The following is a 25,407-nucleotide window of genomic DNA, read 5'->3' as shown; positions in this document are numbered from 1 at the left end:
TTGCTCAAGTAAATCCACAATAATTAAAGGAATTCTGATGAAATTATACTACTAACAATTTAATCAAATCAATATTTACTTAAGCATTGTTTGGGGACTGATTTGCGATTCGATTCAATAGAATGCAAATTGCAAACCTTTCCCTTGGAACTAATTCCCTTTTCTGATAGAGGAAAGCTTAATCTGTAGGATACAAATCGTTATTTTCTCAGAAAATGCTCGCTGCAGAATAAAAATTCTCCAATGTATTTTCAGTGCGCACGCTCCTGCGGCTCTGGCCTGGCGTGCATTTTTTTAGACAGATTGATATGACATTTTTAATATTCAAATATCGCTCTATTAGTTGCACTTAATGAATTAAGAATATATAATCGTCATTAATCAAAGAGCAGAACTTTTTGCACAAAATGTAGGACAACACTGTTTGCCTTCCAATGTTTGTTTACAACCAACGATGTTGGTTTGAAGATGCTGTTTATCGAGTAATTTTCATAATTCATTTCACATAAACAGCTTCGAATTCAAGTGTTTTAAAGTTATAATCAAATCTGCTTTATTATAAAATTAACATATACATTTGGATTAAAAAAATTTATATAGATTTGAAAAAAAAAAATCCCGGTGACTTCATCAAATTCCCGGGGTTTTCCCGGTTTTCCCGGATTCCCGGGTGAGTGGCCACCCTGAATACTGTAAACTGGTTTCCTAATTCGAATAACCCTAAATTAATATAAAATGCCCTTTGAAAATTCTTATTTTATGTGATGTCATTATTATAATTTTTGACCAGATCCAAGTAGCATTTTGTTTTTTCAGCTATTTTTAGCTTTATTCAAGACTTTCAATACGAAATTTGATGAATATTACATTATAAGACTATTAAGAAGGTTAAGAAGTCATCGATTATGCTTATATTATTACATTTTACAGGGAAATCAAAGGTGTCCTTCTTGCCCGGTGTCCTTTTTGCCCCGGGTTCCCCTACGAGGCGGCTCTGTCCCAGTGTGGGGATGTAATGCCAATAAGAAGAAGAAGAAGAACAATCTCTCATTTCTGCGGGTTAGTCGCTTAGCAACTAAATATTTGAGATATTATATTTAGGCTTGCATATTATAATCTTCAAGATTATACAGAGGGTGTTTCGTTTCCCTTTTTGGTCTTCCTATCGAATGCGAATTCCGGACCACAGGAACTAGTAATTGTTGCTTGCGACGGCATTTCCCAACTTGAGCTTTGCAATTCTTCCTGACTTTTCAACGTTACATGGTTTTGTTCTTCCACATCTGGAAGCCGCTTCAGGTGTGATGATTTTCTCCGGTATCGCCTCCCATCAGATGTCTCAACTAATAAGCTGTTTCCGTTTTTCTACAGAACAGCAGCTAGTTCTGCGAGATATGGTGTAGATAGCTTGTTTTGGGGTACCAGATTCCGCATAAGAACTCTATCAAGTGGACGCAAACTAGACTCGGTTGATTTATGTACATTGTCGTAACGAAGTTTCGCTTTCTGTCGGTAGCTCCAGTCGTGGTCTCTCACTTCTTCATCGTCTCTGCTGACTGAATTATGCATTTCAGGGACCCAGTCACGGAAATTGTAGCCTCTCGCTGCTCCGACGGGATAAAAGGGTATAGGAGTTTATGCTGAGCACTGGGTCGACTTATTCAATAATACTCTTGCACTCCAACATGCACTCACTCCAGTGGGAGTTAAGAACTGAACATTCGAACACTTACCGGTGGGGGAATAGGTGTCAACTAATTTCTACCTTCTAGGTATTTTGTTTATCCAAAGTAAAGATGCAATCTCTCAGTGGACACGACAAAGTAGAAGTTGCAGTATAAAACAAAGATAGGTGAACTTAAAAACCCTAAGGAGTGCGTCGATTTAAATAATCTCAACTAGCGACTCATTTTACATTCTTAATTTATTAATTAATCCATACAAGGACTTTGAGAGAGACGATTTTTAATGGTGTACATACGCTTTTGTTTTGTGACTTGCTGTCTCGTTGGCTAGCATTGCTGATTCGCGGCGAGGGTCGATGAGGCCTTTTCTGTAGACGGTTCCTTCGGCAAGGTGCCGGAGATGGTGATCGCTGATCTTGGCCAGCTGATTTAGATGGCGGAGTGCCGGATGGTTCGGTGAATGAACTTGCCGGAGATCGCGCTGGGGCCGATTCCAACGGCGGTGAACCGGCGAGGGTGGTCGAAGGTAGGCAGGCGTATTAGGACGACGGGCTGCCGGATGGTTCGCCTGATGGACTTGCCGGGGATCGTTGTAGGGCCGATTTCGTACGGTGGTGTGCCGGCTAAGGTGGTCGCTGGTTGGCAGGCCGCTTAGGACGGCGTGCTGCCGAATGGTGCGGCTGATGAGCTTGCCGGGGATCGGGGAAAATGGTCAGCAGGCCGATTAGGACGTCGTGCTGCCGGATGCGGCTGATGGACTTGCCGGGGATCTTGGTCGAGGGTCGGCAGGCCGATTAGAGCGGCGTCCTGCTGGATGGTGCGACTGATGGACTTGCCAGGGAGCTGGGTCGATGGTCGGCAGGCCGATTAGGGCGGCGTGCTGCCGGATGGTGCGGCTGATGGACTTGCCGGAGAACGTGGTCAATGCTCGGCAGGCCGATTAGGGCGGCGTGCTGCCAGATGGTACGGCTGATGGACTTGCCGGTGAACGTGGTCGATGCTTTAGAAAATCTTGATTAGCTTGATTAACATAGCCCGAACTACACTTTTAGAAACTTTAACTTCACCACGTGATTATTACAAAAATTTACTGCATGCAATCGTCTTCTTACTTTGGTAGTCACGTTCCAACTGTCCTGGAAACTCTTTTCTTTGGAAGGTTTTGTATTTTACCTTTGGGTATTAAATTTTGAAAACCAGAAGTTGTCAAACTTCTACAACAGTTCGTTAATGTTGGCAACCATTCTGCACCGGTATATAAATTTACCTCAAGGGAATTGAATGAGTGCCCGCTCAAACCGCTGCAAAGAGATCGCGCATTTGGGTTTCTGTAACGGGTAGTATTGAAGAAGTATTGCGGCTCATGCATGGTTCGTTACAACTGGATGTACGTCGCCAGTAAGGTTGTAACGTAGAATATTTATTTTTTTATTAGGGTGGGGTAAAGAAATTCGAGGCTCACCAGCGACGCGAATTATTGAGAAGGATGCTTGTGGAGGAGCCACCAAGCTACACATTGGGACCAACGGTTACAAAATTTCGTCCGAAAAGTATTTCGGAAGGCGACCGTCCTGTAGCAGGATGTTGAATCAACGAATAGACATAATTCGCTTCTTCCAAATCAGCCTTCCAGTCACTACCGTTCGCTTGGGTAATTCTCAGAATTTTCAGAATGGAGCGATTCTGACGCTCCACTTCCCAATTTGCCTGTATAGCTAGTATGGGGTAGTGTGCTGAAGCTTGATGCCCAAATCCATGCAAAATTCTTCCATCTGACTACTCGAAAAGTTTTTTGCATTATCCGAAACCAGTAATGCTGGTATTCCCATTCTAAAGAACGCACGTCTCAACCGCTTGATTATGTCTCCGGATGTCGTGGTTTGCATTACTTCCGTTAGTCGAAACCGACTATATAGGTGAATTATAACCAGGATCGATTCGCTAGAAGGCATGGGACCTAACATATCCATTGATAATGTGTGCTATGGTTGTGATGGCATCGACATCAATCTTCGACCACCAGACCTTACCTCTAAGACGTTGTTTAGTTTTCTGGATTCCCGGGTGACCGGTATAACTATACGATTACTCCTCAAGATGACATCATTCACGATTATCATTTCCTCTCTAAACGGATAATAAAGTTTCGTCTTCTCCTGTTGATAGCTTCCTTTAGTTTGACCATTCGGAATCATTCAGGGTTTTCTCTAAGATTTCCCCCAGAGTAATTGCACTGGGTTTGGCAGACTCGACGATACTCAGCAGCATCACCTCGCCATACTGATCGTACGTTGAGCATTCTTGAAATTGAGGTAGCTTTGACAACGGATCGGCTATGTTAGCTTTGCCAGATACATGGACCATCTTAAAACTTAAAGACTGCAACCTTAATGCCCATCTTTCAATCCTTAAAAAAAACGTCATTTTTGTGTTAGATTAGTTCAGTAGCTAGTTTTTCGTTTATAATAAATAAGTGTAGTTCATCATATTTTTTTTTGCGATTGTCGCGATTGTTTTAGCTGGTAATTGAACAGCCACTCGGTGCGGCATAACATTATTACCATTGTGTGTAAGCTCGCATCGTCTTCATCATCTCGCTGTGGAGCACAAAGCAGAATGGATAAGCAACAGTGTGGAGAATGCCGGCACGATATAAATGATCTCGAGCCGATGCGCTGTGGTTTCTGTGAGACTTTTTTCCACATCTAAATATTCGCAACATGAAAGAAGCGTTCTCCTGCAGAGATGAGCTGAACGACCGTCGCTATGTCGCTGATCAACATCAAACGATGCAATTGCCTCCGCTGGGTTTCTTACCCTCTCAAGTTCAGCAACTGCATGACAATGTGACTGGACTGAGCAGAAAAGTGGATGCTTTGACTGCTAAGCCTCAATACAACCAATCTGTAGATTTGACTCCCTCTTGGCCCAGACTGAGTGTGGAGCGCCGTCGAGAAGAACGACCGAATATTGATGCGCCTGTTGTACATGGCACAAAATCAATCGATTTAAGTGATCTGTTAGTTGCCTTCATATGTCCAACAATGCCACCGAAAAAGTTTTGGTTGTACCTGTCGCGATTAAACCCGCTAATTACTGATGATGATGTGAAGAATATTGTATCGCGATGTTTGCGCTCTCCAGATTTTATCGACGTCATACGTTTGGTTCCAAAGAGAAAAGACACATCCAACATGACGTTTGTTTAATTAAAGATCGGTATTGATCCTGATATGAAAAAATTGGCACTTGATGCAGCTTTATGGCCCTCCGGAATACAATTTCGAGAATTCGTTGATCTGGCAAAAACTAACGAACTATACTGCACAGCTCTACCCTCTTCTACATTCTCGGACCCGGGACACCATGCAACAGGTATTGAGAAAGCCTCCCGCCTCCCAACTCTGTCGCGCTCTCCACTAACATCCGAGTTCGTCGTCGTCCCGGTCCTGCAGTTGGTGATGGCAACGGAGGCTTCCAGCCTGCAACTCCAGGCAAGTATAGTTGTATTTCTGAACTTCCGGTACCTGACCAATCCTCACCTTCTAGCCGTCGATGTGTACCTGTCAGCTCAGCTGCTGCTTACTCGTCGGTTCCGGGGCCACTCACCACAGATACTGAGGAAGCCCCCGAAACACCCGACCCAGTCACACTCCATGCTGCCACCCGCCATCGTAAATAGGACAATAGGAGCGGTAAACAGGAGAACGGCATCTGGCGGCTTTGCATGAATCACGAGTTGTACCATGCGTATTAAGGGCTGGATATTATTAAGCTTATACAACACGGCAGACTACGGTGAGCTGGACACTTTGTTCGTATTCCGGAAGAACGTCAAGCGAAGATAATATATAGTAGAGAACCCGGGAGAGGCCGCAGGCTTCGTGGAAGACCGCGTACACGATGGCTTTTTGCAGTTGAAGAGGACCTGAGGGCGCTCAATGTTCAGGGCGACTGGAAGTGATTCGCCCAGGATCGAGTCTAGTGGAGAAGGATACTTCATTCGGCGTAGGTTCATCGAAGAGCAGTAGCCCATCAAGTATCAAGTAAGCAAAGGCGACAAGCTGGAGTATGAGAATGAGAATGCTCGAAGAAAGAATCATTTCCTATTATTGCGTTGAACTTTAAATTAGTAGAAAAACATCACATATACCTAATACACAAAGTTAAAAAAAATCTCAGAAAGATATTTCACAGGAAGACATTCCTTAGAATGCTCCAATCTCCAGAAAATCATTCCCCAGAAAAAAAAACCACAAACATAATAGAGAAGAATATTTTAGTTTCCCAATGAAATGTTGAAAATTCAGAATTGGTGAACATAAGGGTGTTAGCAGAAAGTCGACAGCTTCACAAAACGATATTAGCAATGAAAAAACAACTTTAAAAAAATACAAACTTCGAGTTCAATGCCCCAGGATACGGTTCGGACACAATAAGATCAGACTTTTAAATTTTAAACACAAGTATGTACACTTACTCTATTTCCACTTCGGCATCGTAACTACCCTCGTCCAGCGTCTGAATATGCACACTCGCGTGGTGATCCGCCAATTCTTCCATCGTCGAAAACCAGTCTTCACATAGATCACATTCATGTGCTGGTCCGTTGGGTTCCAAGTCCCTGGCAGCAGCACTTTCATTCGGTAGGTCGCTGACTTCTGGCATAATTTCGTCTTTAGTTCCAGTTATCTGCGACTTTCTGCTCATCCGGATCATACAATTGTTCTTGTGCTTATTAAGCAACGTTTTTCGCGAATAAGGTTTCCCACAAAGATCACATTTGAATGGATAGTTTCCCGAGTGACCAACTTCATGCCGCCGTTTGTCGGACAAATATCCGAATGCCTTCGGACAGAAGTCACACAGGTAAGGCTTTTCCTTGGTGTGGACGCGCATATGTGTCTTCAGATTTGACGCACATTTGAATTCTTTGTCGCATTCGGGACAGGGGAACTGATTCTCCGTCGAGTGTATCCGAAGCATGTGCACCTTGTAGTTGCATTTTTTCGAAAATGCCTTGTTACACAGATCACATTTGAATGGTTTTTTAGAAGTGATGTGGAGGGAGCGATGAGCTTTCAGATTGCCTTTGGTGGAGAAATTTTTCTCACAAATATCGCAAACGAAGCGCTGTTTACCATCAAAATCAACAACGGGTGCAGAAAAATCATCTTCCAGTGGGGTTGGCTTTTGAAGGACAATTTCTGGTATCTCCTGTTTCGCTTGGTGGTTGTCGAGGCGTTGCTTGAAACCGCAATCTAGAAAACAGACTTCACAGACGAATTTTGATGCTGTTGGTGACTGTGTGGAGAGAAGTGAAACAGAACAAAAAAATATATTTTTTTGACATGTCAGATAAAGTAGATTTATAAAAAAAACAATAGGATTCACAATAGCTTTGTAAAATTTTTAAGAGGTTATGTATCTGAAATCTTACAAAATTATGGACCGTCAAAAAAGAAAGCCCGGAGTATTTTTTTAATCAACAGACCATTGACATAATTCTTTTGAAAACTGTTGGCCATAGGAAGGGAACCCCCTCACAAAGAACAAACAAATAGAGTTCCCTCTCTACACCACGGCAGGCTACTGACTGATACTTCTGCCAGTAGCTGCAGTTCTCTTTATTCAACAATAGGTATCTACAATACATTCATAACAATATTCCTTAATCTACCCAAGAGCAACTACAACCAACTGGCGCCTACCTCCTATCTATCTTCGATCTACAGCGAAGCGTCGCACACTACCTGATATTCCAACACTCCTCCTTAGTGTGCAAGCGTCGCTACTGTCCTGTCTCCTCCTAACACCGAGCCTTTGGTCCAGAGCTCCTCATCGCCGAACAATTCCTCCTGGTCCAATCCGTTGCCCGTACAAATAGCCTCTATCCGACGTTTGCACAGCACCCTGTTGAACATCTCCTGAATGTTCCGACGCTCCTCTTGGACTGCTGCTGACCAGCCAGCATCCTACCGAACGTTCCAACCTCCTGATGAATTCCGTCCGGCGCTACCCAAGACTTACGTGGCTGATCCATGATCCCACTGCGCCACGCGACTTATGCGGCCGATCCATGATCCCACTGCGATAACGTCGACGGCCATAACATCCCACTAAGATGGAGAACGGGAATCGTTCCTGGGCCCATAACCTGTTGGCCATAGGAAGGGAACCCCCTCACAAAGAACAAACAAATAGAGTTCCCTCTCTACACCACGGCAGGCTACTGACTGATACTTCTGCCAGTAGCTGCAGTTCTCTTTATTCAACAATAGGTATCTACAATACATTCATAACAATATTACTTAATCTACCCAAGAGCAACTACAACCAACTGGCGCCTACCTCCTATCTATTTTCGATCTACAGCGAAGCGTCGCACACTACCTGATATTCCAACAAAAACCACATATTTTGAAGAAGTATAGTTCCGTTTGATCGCTGCTTCATTATTAACAAATGTAAAATGTTCTTTGTTGGGCGCCAATGTTGCAATCTTTTTATATTTCGCTAATTTGAATTCGTTAAATACCTAGTTAGATTGGCATCGTAAAAATGCATGGGACATCTATGCTTAGCAAATATAGAAAAATGGACGATTAGCACTATAATGAATGTGATACTTCCAGTTTTAGATTTATTAATCGAGATTAATTAAACTGCTTTCAACAAGATTCTTTATTTCAAACTTCCATTTCACATAGTTTTTTTCACCCTCATGACATCCTCTGATCTCCCCGATTTGAATCATCCTTCTCATATACTCAGGCCCGCACCCAGGTACCACAATGAACATGTTGAAACAATCGACGTTCTCTCTAGGTGTCTTGAGAAAAATGCTCCCAAAGAGAATCGGAATAAAGCAAAGACCGCTAACGGAAGTCTAACTGGTTGGTAGACATCAATAAGGAGCGTCCAATGTACCTCTGGTCCCCACAAGTTCCTATCTCCCGCTTCCACGGGTCGACCGATGACAAAGACCACTAGCTAAGTTGTTGCGTATACTCAGGTGGTAGTGCAGCTTGGGCACCATTGTCCACCTGGCATCAGCTAGATTGAGAAAGTGCGTCTCGAGCGTCCAGAAAGTGTGGCTTAAATAGCATCTGCCTGGTATCCAGCTGCTTAACGAAATGCTGTATCGTGCCAGCTATACTTAAGCTGGCAGCGCGATGCAGGTACTAGGTAACGCGACCCCGGTAAGGTAGCTTACGGAAACCTTTCAATTACCATACGAAAAATGGAGAAAGAAGAAAAAGAGAACGCTATAATTGAAAACTCGGTGCTTAAAAGTGAGCCTTCTGGCTCGTGAACTACAGAAGGTTGCAGTGAACGTGACCGCTATCCAAGAAGTCCGATAGCCTAGATCCGAAGAACGTCAATTCAGAGCCTTGGATCTCAACACCAACAATGCATTCAAATATAACATCTATTACAGATGCGGCGATAAAGCAGAGTATGGAGTATGGATTAGCAAACGGATCTGTGTGTCAACTGTCAACTGTATCGGCTGAAAGATCACAGCGAACGATGCGTTACAATATCCAGCGATTTTCGGTGGAAGAAGTATCGGCTGAGCACCAATCAACATTAGTGACAACATCAACAATCTATGGGAATCGGTCTATGGAGCGGCGAGCACATCAGCATGAAGTGATAATCACTGCACAGAGGCGACCCAGGACGGACTGGTTCGATGTCGAGTGTCAGAGAGTGACAGACGAGAAGAACGTTGCCATCAGAACCCGAATGCTGGTGTCGTGTACCAGGTTGAATAGAGATCGGTACAAGGAAGCAAGTGCAGTCAAACCCACCTCATGAAGGAAAAACAGTGTAAAGTATACACTGGGATCGCTTTTTAGCCGGTTCGTTTTTTACGCGGATTTCTTGAAAAAGTCGTTTTTGAAGATGTTTTTCAAAATGGTCGAAAAACTCGAGAAAACCACGAAAAACTATTTTTTTTATGAAGTCGTTTTTTACGCGGTAAGTATTCTCCGCGTAAAATCCGAGTGTACAAGATAAGTGATTACTGAGGCGCATGAAAGAATGGAACAGATCGAAATGCGGAGGTTTTATGATAATGTTAATAGCGTGCGAAGGAAGACAGCGCAATCTCTCGTCATGTGCAACGACCAAGAAGGGAATTTGCTGACAGATAAAACTGCAGTGGGTGCCAGTTGGAAGCATTGCTTCGAAACTTTGGTGAATGGTGGTGGGTAGTGACGGTGAACAGAATAAACATTATAGATAAGCCGACTACACATGAGATTAAGAAACCCATTAAAGAACTAAAAAACAATAGCGCTGCGGGGAAGTACCAGCTCCCGAATGAACTTCTCAATGTGCTTTCTCAGCACATGAAGTTCTGCACCATACTATGTCAAAGAAGACGAACTGCATGCTAGCTGGTTTGATGGTCTCATTTTCCCACTCTTTCAGAAAGGGAACAGACTGGAGTGCGCCAATTACCGAAGAACAACCCTCCTTAATTCGGCGTACAAAATTGTGTCCCGTATTCTGCTCAACAAATCGAAACCGCTTGAAGAGTCCTTCGTCGTCGAATACCAGACAAGTTTTCGTGTGGGTAGATCAACGACGGATCAAATGTTTACTCTGAGACAAATCCTTGATAAATTCCAGAAGAACAACTTGCAGACACATCATCTGTTCATTGATTTCAAAGCAGCGTACGATTAAGTAAAACAAAATGCATTATGGCAAATTATGCTAGAACATAGTTTTTCGGTGAAACTGTTACGGTTGATTCTTGTAACATTGAACGAATCGAAATCAAGTGTAAGGGTTACGGATGAAATTCGACATAATTTGTAACCTTAGATGGATTGAAACAGGGTGATGCTATCTAGAACAGTGTTTCCCAACCGGTGGTCCGCGACCCCCTGGGGGCTGCGGGACCATACCAAGGGGACCGTGAAACCTTTGCAAAGAATTTACCCTTTTTATGGTTTGACTATCATGAATAAGCATTTTTTTATATATTTTTTTTGTGTATGGAAATCAATTTATTAGTTTTACTCAGAAACGTGAGATTTGAAAGAGTTTCTTTCCTTTATTGATTTGAAAACCAAAAGCGACATTATGGCTAAAATAAATACATTTTTTGCATCTGGTGGCTGGTAGTAGAAAAAAAGTTGGGTGAGTCTGGACCGATGGTACACCAAAAATGCTTGAGTTTAAATCAGGGGATCTACTACGAAAGGCCGAAAGCAAAAAAGGCGGAATGCCCAAAGGTCGAAACCACAAAAAGCGGTCTTTTTTTTTACTAAAATACCTAATATAATTTAGAATATTCGGATTATTTTGTGATTTGTTGCCAAAAGTCAGTATCTCTTAAATTTGGAGAAAATGAAACACACTTGGGAACTTCGCGTTACTGTGAGCTATACAGCTTTTAGGTAAAAACATAATAATTGGAAAAGTCGATTTTTTTATCTTTTGATGTAGCAATTAGATCGTGAGTAGTGCGCACAGCCAAGCGCACCACTCGTACAATGCAAATCGGTGAATCGATTATTTGAGCCATGCCGGGCTCTTGCATCAGATTTAAGAATTTGACTTTTCCTAATACTACTGATGGATGATGATTAGTTTACTTACATCTGCAAAGGAAGAAAAAAAAACATATTAATCTCAATGATATGGAAATGCTAATATCATCTTCCAAACTTGGACGTACATGTTCATGATAGAATTAGAGGCGAAAGTATAGAATTGATAGTTCCGTTAGGATACGGCAGGCATGAAGAATGTTTTTACAGAAGTCGATTTGAAAGCGAGCGGAGGGCAATATTTGTGATGGCACATATCACACGACCTTCCTTCTGCCAAGCTCCCGTATGAAGGGGGAGGGAAGAATATCAGTGTGGAAGCTGATATATCTCCACTGGCAAAAGGAAGGTGGGTATTCTGATGTCAAGAATGTCGCTATGGAAAATAATTTTTGACAAATTATTCTCAAATTCACTGACTGCACGTAAAAAATTAACCTTATATGTTTTGGCAAAAAAACATTCGAAAATCCTTATACTCTTCATTATGCCCAGAGGCGTCGCGTAGTCAATTCTTCAACCTGTGCACCGAGCGGCGTATTTCGGTTTTCAGATGTTTGACATTTTGGGGGTATTACTCGTAATACCCCCACAGAATGAGGGACCGAGTGTATGGGTGAGCACACAAGTAAGTCTCGCATGGTACGCATGGTCGGTAGTGTTAGAATGACTGAAGTCTGGTGAGGCCTGGCAGGAGTGTCGGGGGGCAGATACCTCTGCGGCACCTCAGAAGTAGGGGACACGAAAGTCTCGCTGCGTCTGGCAGGAGTGTCGGGGGGTTGATGCTCCTGCGGCACCTCAGAAATCGGAGACATGTAAGGTAGTGGTGTGACCCCGTCCCAGGATGGGGAGACCACCACATTGGCTGAGGACTACCTGGGCCTCGAAACGTCAATGGGTGGGTGCTACCGGCATAGTACCTTATGGAGTCCTATTGACAGTATCAAAGCCCGGGTAGGTGAGTGTTAGGCACGCTTGACGTGCCGGGTGTTCCACGCCCAAACGATGCACAGGAGGTGCACAGAGTGGATAAAAATGGGAGATGGGGTATTACAACCCCCACTGAGTGAGTGACTGAATGTCAAAGAGAGTGGTGCACAAGTGGTGCAAGCGATTGGGACTGAATGTATGAGCGAGCACACAAGTTAGACTCGCATGGTACGTATGGTCAGGTGGCTGCTTAGGCAGTAGTGTGATCCGGCTGTCAGGGACGGAATGAGTGAAGTCTCGCTAGGACTGGCAGGAGTGTCAGGGGGCAGATACCTCTGCGGCACCTCAGAAGTAGGGGACACGAAAGTCTCGCTATGACTGGCAGGAGTGTCGGGGGTTGATGCCTCTGCGGCACCTCAGAAATAGGAGACATGAAAGGGTCTGCCTCGTAGCTGAGGTAGGAGCGGCATAGGAGCCACCAACCTAGGGTCGCCTCCGGCTTGGTAGACAAGTGGTGTCACCCTGTAGCAGGATGGGGTGAACACCACACTGAGTGAGGACTGCCTATGTTGTGAGATGGCGGCATGGGGTACCCCTGCAAGGTACCCGTTGTACCCTTGCAGTCATTCAAGCAACATAGGAAGGTGAGTGTTGGGGCACATGTGGTGCCAGTGTGTCTTGTGCAAATGTGTTGCATGGGGAGTGTCGAAGAGTTGAGGCGCATACGTGCACTTGTGTACGTCATGGAGGGGGCGCAATGCCCAATAGTCATCCCCCGAAGTATTGCTTAATTGCGGGCCGGGGGAATGACTGGAGAGGAAGGAGTTGGTTTTAGTGGGTCGGGAGTGGTGATCCCATCCCCACACTACCTGGGTTCGCCTCCCCAGGTGTCTGTTTGCAGATTTCCATTACCTTCGTTAAAAAAAAAAAAAAAAAAAAAAAAAGATGTTTGACATTTGGTGACATTTTTCAAAATTATATTTGTTGTAGAAAAAAAGTTAAGCATTCAATGATAAAAATTATGACGAGTTGATGATTGCTCGTGCTTTCCGTATCAAAGTTAAATATTTTGCGAAAAATCTGACCTGAAAAAGGAACCTGACACATCCAATATAATCGATCCATCTTCAACAGTGTTTCCCATATTTTCGTCTATCTGCTTCTATCCTACATCCCATTTAACGAATTAAACTCAAACTAAACTTAAAGTGACAGTGCGTCTAATTGAAAAACAAACTAATCTTGGGAATCATAATATTTTTCAATATGACAAAGACATCTAATCAATGAAATTCATTAAGAATGATTAGAAGGGTAATACACATTTGTTATTAGCATGTCATACATATCAGAAAAATTGGGTCTGTATAATGAAGTTTATAATCTAATCGTTCCTCAATTATTAATTATTCTATTTTAGTTTATTCCTTTGATGAATCTTTTTTCCGAAGGGCTGTTTTCATACCACGTGGACAGACAGTTTTAGATGGGACTTCCCTCCATCAGCGTACACATCTGATCATGCAATTTTTCATTATTTTTGTTAGGACCTTCCTGTCCCTCTACCCCCTAAGTTGTCCACATGGTGTACGAATAGACTGGATATTGGATTTGACGAAAAATTTATCATAAGCAAAAATCCCAATCAATATGAAATATTGAAACTCTTTTGATCCGATGTGCTTATTCAAAACCGGACTTTCGCCATGGAACGCTTTGATAAAGCAGAAAATTTATTTAATCACCACCTCTTTTCTTTTTCTATTTGTAATGTTGGCCTAAACGATAAGATCTAAAATGGAACTTCGAATCATATATATATATATATATATATATATATATATATATATATATATATATATATATATTTATCATCAATTGAACTCAGTGTACTACGTACTCACCACATTTGTACTCTCTCTCTCTCATGATTAATAAAAAGATATGATCAGTCGATCTTCAGCCGTACTCTGTGCGGAGACAAAAACGTGAACTAAAGGTATTTTTTATTAAAGCGAATTGAAAGTGTCTTATTAGCTATATTACAACTAAAACCTTAAATTGTATCATAACACTATTTTGTTCCGATTGCGCGCCCTTCAACCGAACGCGCATGCGCTGTTTGAAGTGGCGCACGGCTATGGCATAGATGCGCACTACTCGCGATGCAGTTGCGACATTCGGAAATGGGAGAAAATGCGATTGTCGCAAGAGCTCAGTTCGGTTTTCAACTGGATCTACAATATAGGTACCTACTCGGTAGGCACCAAACCGTGCATTGCAAACGATGAACGCTCTGGCTACCTATACATCGCCGATTGCGGTTAAAGCGGATGACCTACACATGCAAAATAATGCGTGTATGATGCACGGCAAACCGTTCTCGGCTGAAAATGCACGTGTTGGACAACATGTGGCGGTGCGTCGTTTCGGTATAGTGGAGTAAAATATAACGCGCCCCCATCGCAGCATTTCGGTTGCCTCACATCGCATGTCGCTTACGCTTACGATTATGTATTTATATCTAATGTTTAATTTATACTAAACATATGACAAATGCACATAATTCAAGTATATATTTGTATAGGAATGACAAGAAATCTATCGAGAGTTTAAATATTAGGGACAAAATTGCTACCTGTGCAGTGCACAGGTTGCACATGCGGACGCGACGCCTCTGATTATGCCACCTAATGAATGATCCCATATCAAAAAGCTAATAACATTCATAAGCTAATGAAAAGTATAAGTTTCGGAATGTATGTTACTTATACGATGTATAAGTTTTTTCTTAAACATATCATTAAGCGCCTGCTTTGGCAAAAAAGTATTAGAAATCTTAATAATAAATAACATTATTTTTTTTTACGTGTGGTTCAAAGTGAATCAGACGATTCTGTAATCGACGAATTTCGCGCCAACTCGACCAGCAGTTGGCAGCACCATCTCAGAATCGAATGAAACTTGGTGGGCATAAAGATATGGTATTTCTAAGCCACTCTGCATACTTAGTTTTTCAAAAATTGTCAAGAGTAACATTTGATGAGGGCCTAATTTTTTTTCATTGATTTTTTTAAAATCGATATAACTCTAAAATGACAAGACTTACAAAAAAGTGTTGTATGGCGGACTGTCGTGAAATTCCCAGAAGTTTTTTGGAAAAATATCCAAAAAATTAAAAACCGATTTCTGCACTGAAAAAAATTAGTTTTAGAAATTAAAATCGATATTACAAAAAAACCTCATCTTTGAAATCGATGAAATTTCTTCTGCAGATAGGTATTTTAATTATCTAACTTTTCTGGGAATAATGTTCCTGTGACATATTTGAGGAAAAAAAGTTTTTCCAACAATTTTTTTTTCCATGTCCATATTGAGAGAAAATTTATTAGCGTGTTTTATGCCTACAGCGCCAAATATAGGTTTAGCAGCCTATCATTAACCAACGACACATTTTGGACGTATACAAATTTGTTTAGGAAGCAATTCAGCATAATCTAGCATTAATGTGGACCAACGTTTGAAAAGGGCGTATATTTTCCTAAATTTCTATATCAATGTTACACACAAATGACCAGATCTACAAAATTGTGATGTTTGATGGACTATTATAAATTTGTTAAACTGTAAAATCTGAAACATAAAAGAGCGTTTCGTTCACCAAGAAAATAAATCAATAAATGTAAAGATTAAAATTGGTATAGCTTTATCGCATTTTTTCATATTAATAATATTTTCTCATTTTTTTTAATTCTTCAATTTTATTTGTTACTACATTTAATTCTTATTTCTATTTGAATGCTCATTAATTTGTTAACAATAACAATTTGAAAACTTTTGGGTCTTCATCAGCGTTGGAATATTTTTAGCCAGGATTTTATTATGAGCGATTTGTATAAAAGAATGAAACTTTTGTGTGCCAGTTATGGTTTTGGCCTTTTTGAAAAGTTAATCAAACTCTTCTGCCATTGTTGAGTATTGCAGAATATAACAGAAATGTAATTTAGTGATATTTTTGTCTGTTTGTGTGACAGCCCATTCGTACAACTCCCGAAGAGTCTTAATAGTATTTCCGTAATCTTTGGCAAGACTTGCTCGTTTTGCCATTCGTTTGAGAGTGCCACCAATAGCATCGCAAGGGCCTTTTCCGTGCAATGTTGCAAAAAAGTGCCATTCTGCTTCTAAGTCATGTTTTAAACTGAAACTGCACAGACTTGCAAAGTTCTTTTTATTTGTATAATGTGCTGCAGCTCCACCAGATACAAAAGTAATTTTTGAGAAATCGATCGACAGTTTTAAAAAGTCAATTAATTTTGGAATGAATAAGTGAACAGCTTTTGTGTCATGGGTCGTTACTTCTGATATTATAATAAAGCTTTCGTTTTCGTTTTCTAATTTACTGTTTTTTTAAAGTAAACTTCAAAAGGATGTACTGTTGCCTGGAAATTATTCCAATGATGAGCAGCATTTTGGATAATGAATGAATAATTTTCAGAGAAATACAACAGTACAAGTATTTCACATTGACCTAAAGTACTCTTTTTTATCAATGCAATTATTTGTTTTTTTTTGTGAACCCAATTGTTTTTTTAAGTTACTTCGATACACAAAGTCAAAGAAAATACAAACCCTTTTCAAATGTTGGTCCACATTAATGTTAGATTATGCTCAATTGCTTCCTAAACAAATTTTTATACTTCCAAAATGTGTCGTTGGTTGATGATAGGCTGCTAAACCTATATTTGGCGCTGTAGGCATAAAACACGCTAATAAATTTTCTCTCAATATGGACATGGAAAAAGTTTTTGTTAGAAAAACTTTTTTTCCTTAAATATGTCACAGGAACATTATTCCCAGAAAAGTTAGATAATTGAAATACCTATCTGCAGAAGAAATTTCATCGATTTCAAAGATGAGTTTTTTTTGTAATATTGATTTTAATTTCTAAAACTATTTTTTTTTAGTGTAGAAATCGGTTTACAATTTTTTGGATATTTTTCCAAAAAACTTCTGGGAATTACACGACAGTCCGCCATACAACACTTTTTTGTAAGTCTTGTCATTTTAGAGTTATATCGATTTTAAAAAAATCAATGAAAAAAAATTAGGCCCTCATCGAATGTTACTCTTGACAATTTTTGAAAAACTAAGTTTGCAGAGTGGCTTATAAATACCATATCTTTATGCCCACCAAGTTTCATTCGATTATGAGATGGTGCTGCCAGCCCCATAGAAGAGTTGGCGCGAAATTCGTCAATCAACTTTTTGACTAGTATCCGGAGAGCCCTTTTCCATTGATAACTGAAACATACATCAGAACGTCGCACAGTGGCAGAAAGCCGGACAAAACTCAATTTTTTTTTTCGTGGTTTTCGTGAAGCCCATATTTTTTTTAAATTTAACATAGAGTAGAGTGGGGCAAGAGTGCGCAAGGGGTAAGAGTACGTTTTCGATTTTTTGAAGTTATAAAAAAAAGATAAACCAACAGCACTGCATCAGTTTGACAGGTATTCTGACCAACTATTGTCATGTATAATTGTAAACGATTTGAATAAACAACAAGGGAGATATGAAGTAAGATAATTTTTTGGTCATTTCGATAACCTATTGTATAGAGTGCTTTATGGTGCAGAACATCAATTGGGTTGGTTTTCCAAGAGGTCAAAACCATTAACTGTATAAATTTTAGGACTGTGGGGTAAAAGTACGCAGGAATGTGTGGGGCAAGAGTACGCATATGAATCTTCATGTTCTGATGTCAAACCCGTATCTTCGGCCGAATTAAGACTACTTCCGAAGCGTAAAGATTCACATCAATGAAAAAAGGGATAGAAATTGAAAATTATTAATTAAGTTCTCCTTCTAAACATAAGCTGGAGTCATTTCGTGTTAAAAACGATTTGGTGAACAAAGCGCTGAAGCGAAATCATGAAATTGTATTAGGTACAGTTTTATATCTAAACATAGTCTTACCCACCGGTGGGGTAAGAGTGCGTTTTTGACGTAGAACTACATCTGTCTTTTCTATATTGGGGTACACCCAAGCAGGAGCGACGACCTCGATAACAGAAATTGGTATGATTTAGCCTTGCATAAGAGGTAAAATACCAAAAAATAATACCAAAAACTTATATGCAGAATACTTGATGCATAACATGCTTAGGTATTTCAATACCAAACAAATAATAATTGGTTATGCATTTGGTATTGAAATTCAATTTAATAACTGAGTATGTTATGGCTCAAGTATTGTGCATATTAGTTTTAGGTATTAATTGCTTTGGTATTTTACCTCTTTTGCAGGACTAGTTCATAACAGAGTATGGTATCAATAACAGAATTAGGTATTATTTAGCCAATTTCACCTGCTCGGGCACTTTACGATTGCAAAAAATCGAAAAACGTCACGAAAATATGATAGACTTTGATTGTTAATATCTCAGCCGTTTCTCGACGGATTTTCAATTTTCTTGGACCATTCGATCAAGGAAGAGTCAACGCTTTATTTCCGATGTACACTGAATTTGTCTTTTACATGTTTATTTTTATTTATTAGATTTGTTTATTTTTACAGGACTCGCTTTTTACGCATTTTTTTCACTAGAATTTCGGGATTAACGTGGTTCATTTAGACATATTTTGGAGTTTATGCGGTTTTTTACATTGTTTTAGTTTACGCGGCCCATATCCTCCGCGTAAAAGCTGACTCCAGTGTGTTACAATATTTATGTATGATTATTTACTACTGAACACTTGCTAACAGTTTAGCAATCGGTTTTGGTGAATCAGTCAATCTCGTAAGTGCATCGCAAGCTTCTTCTTCCATATCACTTGGCCTGCTTTTCAACTTAGTGATCTATTAGCATTAGGAAAATAAGTTCAAAAGTAGCATTTACCAATGCAATGCTTCGAATCGAGATACAATTATCGAACGACTTTTACTCCTTAGCGAGTTTTTATCAATTGATAATTTGGATTTGTGATCGCTTGAGAGTATTGTTCATCCTCGATTATTTGAAAGTTTTATTTTTATCATCCTTTTCAAATTTGGGTCTAAAAATTGTATACATCACCAGGGTTCGTAATGCTCACTCAATCTCAGCAGACAATCACGAAAACTACCAGTACTGCCACGTAGTTCTTGTTCTACGTTACCTTTGCGTACAACCCGATTGGGCTGCACCTTTGAGTTTTTAGTTGTCGTGCAATAACGGTTCTTCCAAAACGAATTTAATTATATCCATTATTTTTTCCACTGGGTAACATAAAGAAAGAGTATACGAATCGTCGACATTGATTTGATAAGCAGAAGCTTGTTTCATAAGGTCCCCATGTTCGATTGAAAACTAAGTGCGTATTCTTGCCCCACTCTACTCTATATATTGAATGAGCTAGTTCCAAAATTTTTTGATTGTAGCTTGTAAATTTAATTTTTGGTGTCTTGTTGAAGTTGATTTCGTAAAGTGTCTCCCGAACAAATATGTATGGGAAAATGAAATTTGGCTAAACTTTTTTGGAAAAGATTCGAAAAGATCTGGTATTATGTAAGAGAATGGTTTGGCACTTCATCTCATAGTTCCTATTTCCCTCCCATCAAAAACAGAGCAATGAAAAGGAAATTGATTTGATTTTTATTTTTGTGATTTTTTCAGCAGTGAGCACGCATGTTAGCAAAAACAAGCGACAAGATTGGTGCTGTATTTCTCTGTTTTGCGATGAGATGAATATCTGTTCAGTGGGATGGAAATGGAACAGTTCCCCTATTAAAATCTATTTTTTGTCTAATTTCCGGTGGTTAGAGTGGTGAATTGCGCATAGCTGCGCCAAAGCGGGAAATTGACTGGTGTAATGTTAGAATGAGGACGCTGTTTTTGTTCTAGATCCTAGGGCTTGGGCTTGCGGAAGCCCTTGGGTAACATAAAGTAAGTCGGATAATCATTTCAACCTCAAAATAAATTCAACGTTTCAAAATTTCTCTGTGGTTAAGTTTTGAACGCAATCTCAGGTTTTGTCCGTGATTTGTATGAGGGTCCGCCACTGTGTGTCGGCTCAGGGGTACGTTTCCCTCAATTTACGAGATTTGTGCCACGCCTTAACTATCTTTTACAGTACGAGTCAAGTACGAGACACTGAAGACGACCTTACTGTTGAGGTCGAAATACGTATCTGTCAAGGTACAATTAAGTGGTGGAATTACATGGGATTGTACAAACTCGTTTTATGACAAGTGAGCTTTTACATAATTTTTTTTGAAGGATTTGGAAGTAAAGAAGAAAGAGAGAAGAGGAAATGAATCTGGCAAAGAGGCGCAACTGGCTTCTGGGGAGAAATCCCCATCCCCACTTGCCATAAGACTAGTTTGTGCAATTTCAATAATATTTCTACCACTTGATCAACTGGTAGAATTAATTGGAATTGTACGAACTTGTCTTATGGCAAGTAAAGACATTGCACTAAAAGCTCAAAATAATTTTCTTATGAGGAAGAGTATTAAAAAGACGTCACTCATCTTACAGCATACAGAATACAATAATCTGCATCCAGAGATTCCAATAATGATGGCAAAAAGATATCAGGTTCATTGAATTAAAAAATTCAGGAAAATTTCCATGGTTCTCTAGGAATTTTATGATTTTTAGTAATCTTTACTTCCTACCTCTATAATGGAACATATGATGGTTATAGAGGCTTAAGGAATTCATAAACAAATAATTAGGTATACCACGAAAATAATTGGTTTTAAATCTCCCTGCTTGTATTGCGGTGTTTGTTTTGAACATCTGCAAGAAAATAAAGGGCGCCCAGTAAAGGTTTCGCCAAGGGCGCAAGGAGACCACGCTATCGGTCTTTTGTACTGATTCCAAATCAAGATGTCAGAAAAGAATAAAAGAGACATACTTGTGAGAATCGTGAACTACATCAAATCTGGATGTCTGTTCCAAGAACTCTGCAAACGTTGGCTATCAAAGGGCAATGTTCTTAAGACTCAAGAAACGTTGGGCGATGTAAAGAGCTTTCTGAATGATTTACCACGGGCGGTATATCGCCTGTCTCTTTCCGTCCTTCGAAAAATTGTGGTTGTGGTAGTGCAACAACGAGAAATACCACAAACACCCATTCAAAAAATGCGGATTTATGTAATGGTTTGATGTCAATCTGTGTTCCCCCTTAACCGCATTTTGAATTGAGGGATGATTTTTTTTCTGAGTTAGGGTAAGAATAATTTGCTTGCCAACATCAATGAAGAAGGATGGGAGACATTTCTGACGAACTGAGCTCGCTGAACTTAACTGCCGTGAATCGCATATTTGTCCCATATGAATAGGAAACCCAGCAAAGATGGGACAGATATGCGATTCACGGCAGTTAAAGCAAGCAAACCAATCTGATTCAATTCATAGGTAGACAATTTGCAAGCCTCAGAATATAATATTCGAATAATAAAGGATATTGACGTTATAAAATGACTTAAGAATATATGACATATTAAGGGAACCGTGGGCCACTTGGCTAATTGTAAAGGGGGTCGCGATCCCGAAAAGGTTGTGAGCCACTGCTAGAATCTACTACTCTGATTCTTCTGGTGGCTTCATACCGTATGAATCACGAACATGAAATATGGACGTTAAAGGATGCTGATCGGATAGCATTCTGAGTACCGTAAAATGAGGCGTAAAAAAACAATGGGGCGAATAGAAACAAAACTCTAATAAACTTAATATTACTAGGTATAACGAATAAGTATGAATATTTAGTAAAAATGCTTGAATCAGAAAGTTGCGAGAGAGGTTCATGAAAATTCTGTCCTACATTTGTAAAAAAAATCAAGCAAAAATAGTATTCCTGCACACTTGCCTTCAAAACATTCAGCGCCTCATTATGATGTATTTGCTCCGCATGTGCTCCCAACTGTTTGAATAGAACCACTTGATCACACCCACAACAATGCACTGTGAAATTCTCCGGCAACAATCGATGCAGCTGCTCGTGGTACTTTTTCCTACGGACGCTGTTCAGCACAAGTTGGCATCCGGCACAAGTACGCATCCTTCGGCTGACTCGAGCCCTTTTGTGATAGTTGAGGGCTTTGGCAGAACTATGCGGTTTGTGGCAAACGTCGCACATGTGCCAAGCCTGCAAAGTATCAGAGTGCTTTGCTCTTTCGGGTAAGTGGACGAGCTTGGAGTGCTCTTCGAGCTCAGTTTTAGAGGAAAATTCCATTGGGCAACCACAGCATATGGCAGCATCAGGAGCTTCTAAGGTTTCTTCTGTTTCAAACTCCTCATCAATTGCTTCGAACTCTTCGTATTCTAGCTCTTCAAGAGCTTCCACTTCCATATTCTCTGATCCACATTCTTCATGCGGTTCGCAATCATCTATATGTGTAAGTTGGGGTTCTTCATCAGGATTAACATCTCCTTGCTCGTCCACTACTGAAGGTGTTATAAAAATGTTACTGTTTTCTGGAAGGTCAGTGGACACTTTTACATCTTCAACCAGATATTCCGTTTCGTAATTGGGCACATCTTGAGTTTCTTCCTGCTTCAATAGAATCTCGTTCAATTCAACATTATTCGAATCGTTCTGAGATTTTGGCAAGGGTTCCGGAATGCTGGTCTTATATTCATTAACTGAATCAGACGGAGTAATAGATTCTGTATTCAGATCCAAATTCGAAGAAGCTTCATCCTTCTCTGACGCACTTTCGGGAGTTACTGGGATTACCTCCGACTTGATAACTAGCATCGGAATTTCTAAAGCAATTGTTTCTATTGGCAAGGGCTCTTGCTGGACGTCGATTTGATTGACGACAGCTTCACAATCCCCCTTATAACCAGTATTACTGACCGCAGTCGAACTGGTCTGGCATTTATTGGCTAGGTTCAAAATTTTGCGCAATTTCCGGTCAGTTTTTCGACACTTTTCGCGAATCTTGTACGCACCCTGCAGGGCATCTAAACACTCCGTACATACAACTTCCGGCAAACCATCATCTTTGCTGACCTATAAATAAGATCCATGCATAAAATCCAGGGCAAAAGTCATATAAGATTCATGCATACTCACCGATATTCCAGTGCATTCGACGATAATCACAGAAGGAACTACCGAAAAATTTGGAATTGAATTGAACAGCGATTTGAAAGTATCACAATCATCCTCCATGCAAACGCGGCAGATATCAGTGGTATTCATTTTGTAAAGTCATGTATATTATTTATTTAACAATTAAACTCTAAACTGATAAAATGTTATGATATATTGCGTGAAATAAGTTTTTAGTTAGGTACTTATTTTCGGCATAACATTGTTTCGTGTTTACGTCGTTAATTTGGTTTTGTTTACTATATTTATTTATTTTCATTTCTTTTATTTGTGTAAATAATAACCTGTTCAGACGACTAGCGTGAAAGCAACGCCTGCGTTTCAACGTCCTTATTTTGTTTTCCGTGTTTTCCGAGGTGGATGGAATCCAACGTCCAGATTTTTTACCCACATTTAAAAATGGAGTGACTTTGTACCTTCAAATTATTTTACTGAAAAGCATGTCATGAAAAATTGTCGCATGGCATGAAAAATGTTGCACGACATGAAAAATGTTGCATGACATAATGAATGTTGCGTGACATGGAAAAAGATGATTGACATGAAAAATGTTGCAATGCATGAAAAATGTTTAATACCTTGAGAAATGTTGCGTGACATAAAAAATGTTGCATGCAATGCCAAATGTAGCAAGACTGCGTAACGTAAAGTTTGCTAAGTTGTGTGACATGAAGAGTGTTGCATACCATGGAGAATGTTGCGTGAAAAACGATGCATGACATGGGAAATGTTGCACTGCATGAAGGATGTTGCGTGACATAAAAATGTCTAATGTCTTGTAAAATGTTGCGTGACATAAAAAATGTCGCGCAACATGAAAATTGACGCGCAACATGAAAAATGTTGTGTGACATGGAGTAGTGAAAATTGACATGAATGAAAATTGCTGCTTGACATGAAAAATGTTGCATGACATGAAAAATGTTGCATGGTATAAAAATTGCTGCATGACATGAAAAATGTTACATTGCATGAAAAATGATGTGTGACATAAAAAATGTGTCATGTCTTGTAAAATGTTGCGTGACATAACAAATGTCGCGCGACATGGAAAATGTTGCGTGACATGGAAAATGTTGCATGACATGAAAATTGCTGCTTGACATGAAAAATGTTGCGTGACATGGAAAATGTAGCATGACATGAAAATCGCTGCTTGACATGAAAAATGTTGCATGACATGAAAAATGTTGCATGGAATGAAAATTGCTGCATGACATGAAAAATGTTGCATGGCATGAGAAATGATGCGTGACATAAAAAATGTTGCATGTCTTGTAAAATGTTGCGTGACATAAAAAATGTCGCGCGACATGAAAAATGTTGCGTGACATGGAAAATGTTGCATGACATGAAAATTACTGCTTGACATGAAAAATGTTGCATGACATGAAAATTGCTGCATGACATGAAAAATGATGCGTGACATGAAAAATGTTGCATGACATGAAAAATGTTGCATGGTATGAAAATTGCTACATGACATGAAAAATGTTGCATGGCATGAAAAATGATGCGTGACATAAAAAGTGTCTCATGTCTTGTAAAATGTTGCATGGCATGAAAATTGCTGCATAACATGAAAAATGTTGCATGGCATGAAAAATCATGCGTGACATAAAAAATGTCTCATATCTTGTAAAATGTTGCGTGACATAAAAAATGTCGCGTGACATGAAAAATGTTGCGTGACATGGAAAATGTTGCATGACATGAAAATTGCTGCTTGACATGAAAAATGTTGCATGACATGAAAAATGTTGCATGACATGAAAATTGCTGCATGACATGAAAAATGTTGCGTGACATAAAAAATGTCTCATGTCTTGTAAAATGTCTCATGTCTTGTAAAATGTTGCGTGACATAAAAAAATGTTGCATGACATGAAAATTGCTGCTTGACATGAAAAATGTTGAATGACATGAAAAATGTTGCATGGCATGAAAATTGCTGCATGACATGAAAAATGTTGCATGGCATGAAAAATTATGCGTGACATAAAAAATGTCTCATGTCTTGTAAAATGTTGCGTGACATAAAAAATGTCGCGTGACATGAAAAATGTTGCGTGACATGGAAAATGTTGCATGACATGAAAATTGCTGCTTGACAT

At 39.9% G+C, this 25,407-nt stretch overlaps 1 protein-coding gene across 3 annotated transcripts; it reads right to left on the bottom strand.

The window, feature by feature from the left end:
• Window positions 1-1,990: 1,990 nt before the first annotated feature.
• On the bottom strand, window positions 1,991-23,546 carry LOC134211917 (zinc finger protein 813-like). Of its 3 annotated transcripts, none has more exons than XM_062689304.1 (4): window positions 23,255-23,544; window positions 22,043-23,191; window positions 6,166-6,989; window positions 1,991-2,685 (listed from the first exon to the last, which is right to left on the bottom strand). In XM_062689304.1, the coding sequence occupies exons 1-4, from the start codon at window positions 23,381-23,383 to the stop codon at window positions 2,607-2,609; spliced, it is 2,181 nt and encodes a 726-aa protein (XP_062545288.1). In that variant the 5' UTR covers window positions 23,384-23,544; the 3' UTR covers window positions 1,991-2,606. The 3 variants fall into 3 exon arrangements, with proteins under 3 accessions (XP_062545288.1, XP_062545286.1, XP_062545289.1); XM_062689302.1 differs by lacking the exon at window positions 1,991-2,685 and adding an exon at window positions 2,791-3,013 and having other exon boundaries at window positions 23,255-23,546; XM_062689305.1 differs by lacking the exon at window positions 1,991-2,685 and having other exon boundaries at window positions 6,162-6,989; window positions 23,255-23,543.
• Between the last annotated feature and the right edge of the window lie 1,861 nt (window positions 23,547-25,407).

This window comes from Armigeres subalbatus, chromosome 2 (assembly GCF_024139115.2).
Source record: "Armigeres subalbatus isolate Guangzhou_Male chromosome 2, GZ_Asu_2, whole genome shotgun sequence".
Taxonomy (NCBI): Eukaryota; Metazoa; Arthropoda; class Insecta; order Diptera; family Culicidae; genus Armigeres; species Armigeres subalbatus.
The sequence above is the reverse complement of the archived record's forward strand: the minus strand, read 5'-3'. Positions and strand labels throughout refer to the sequence as shown.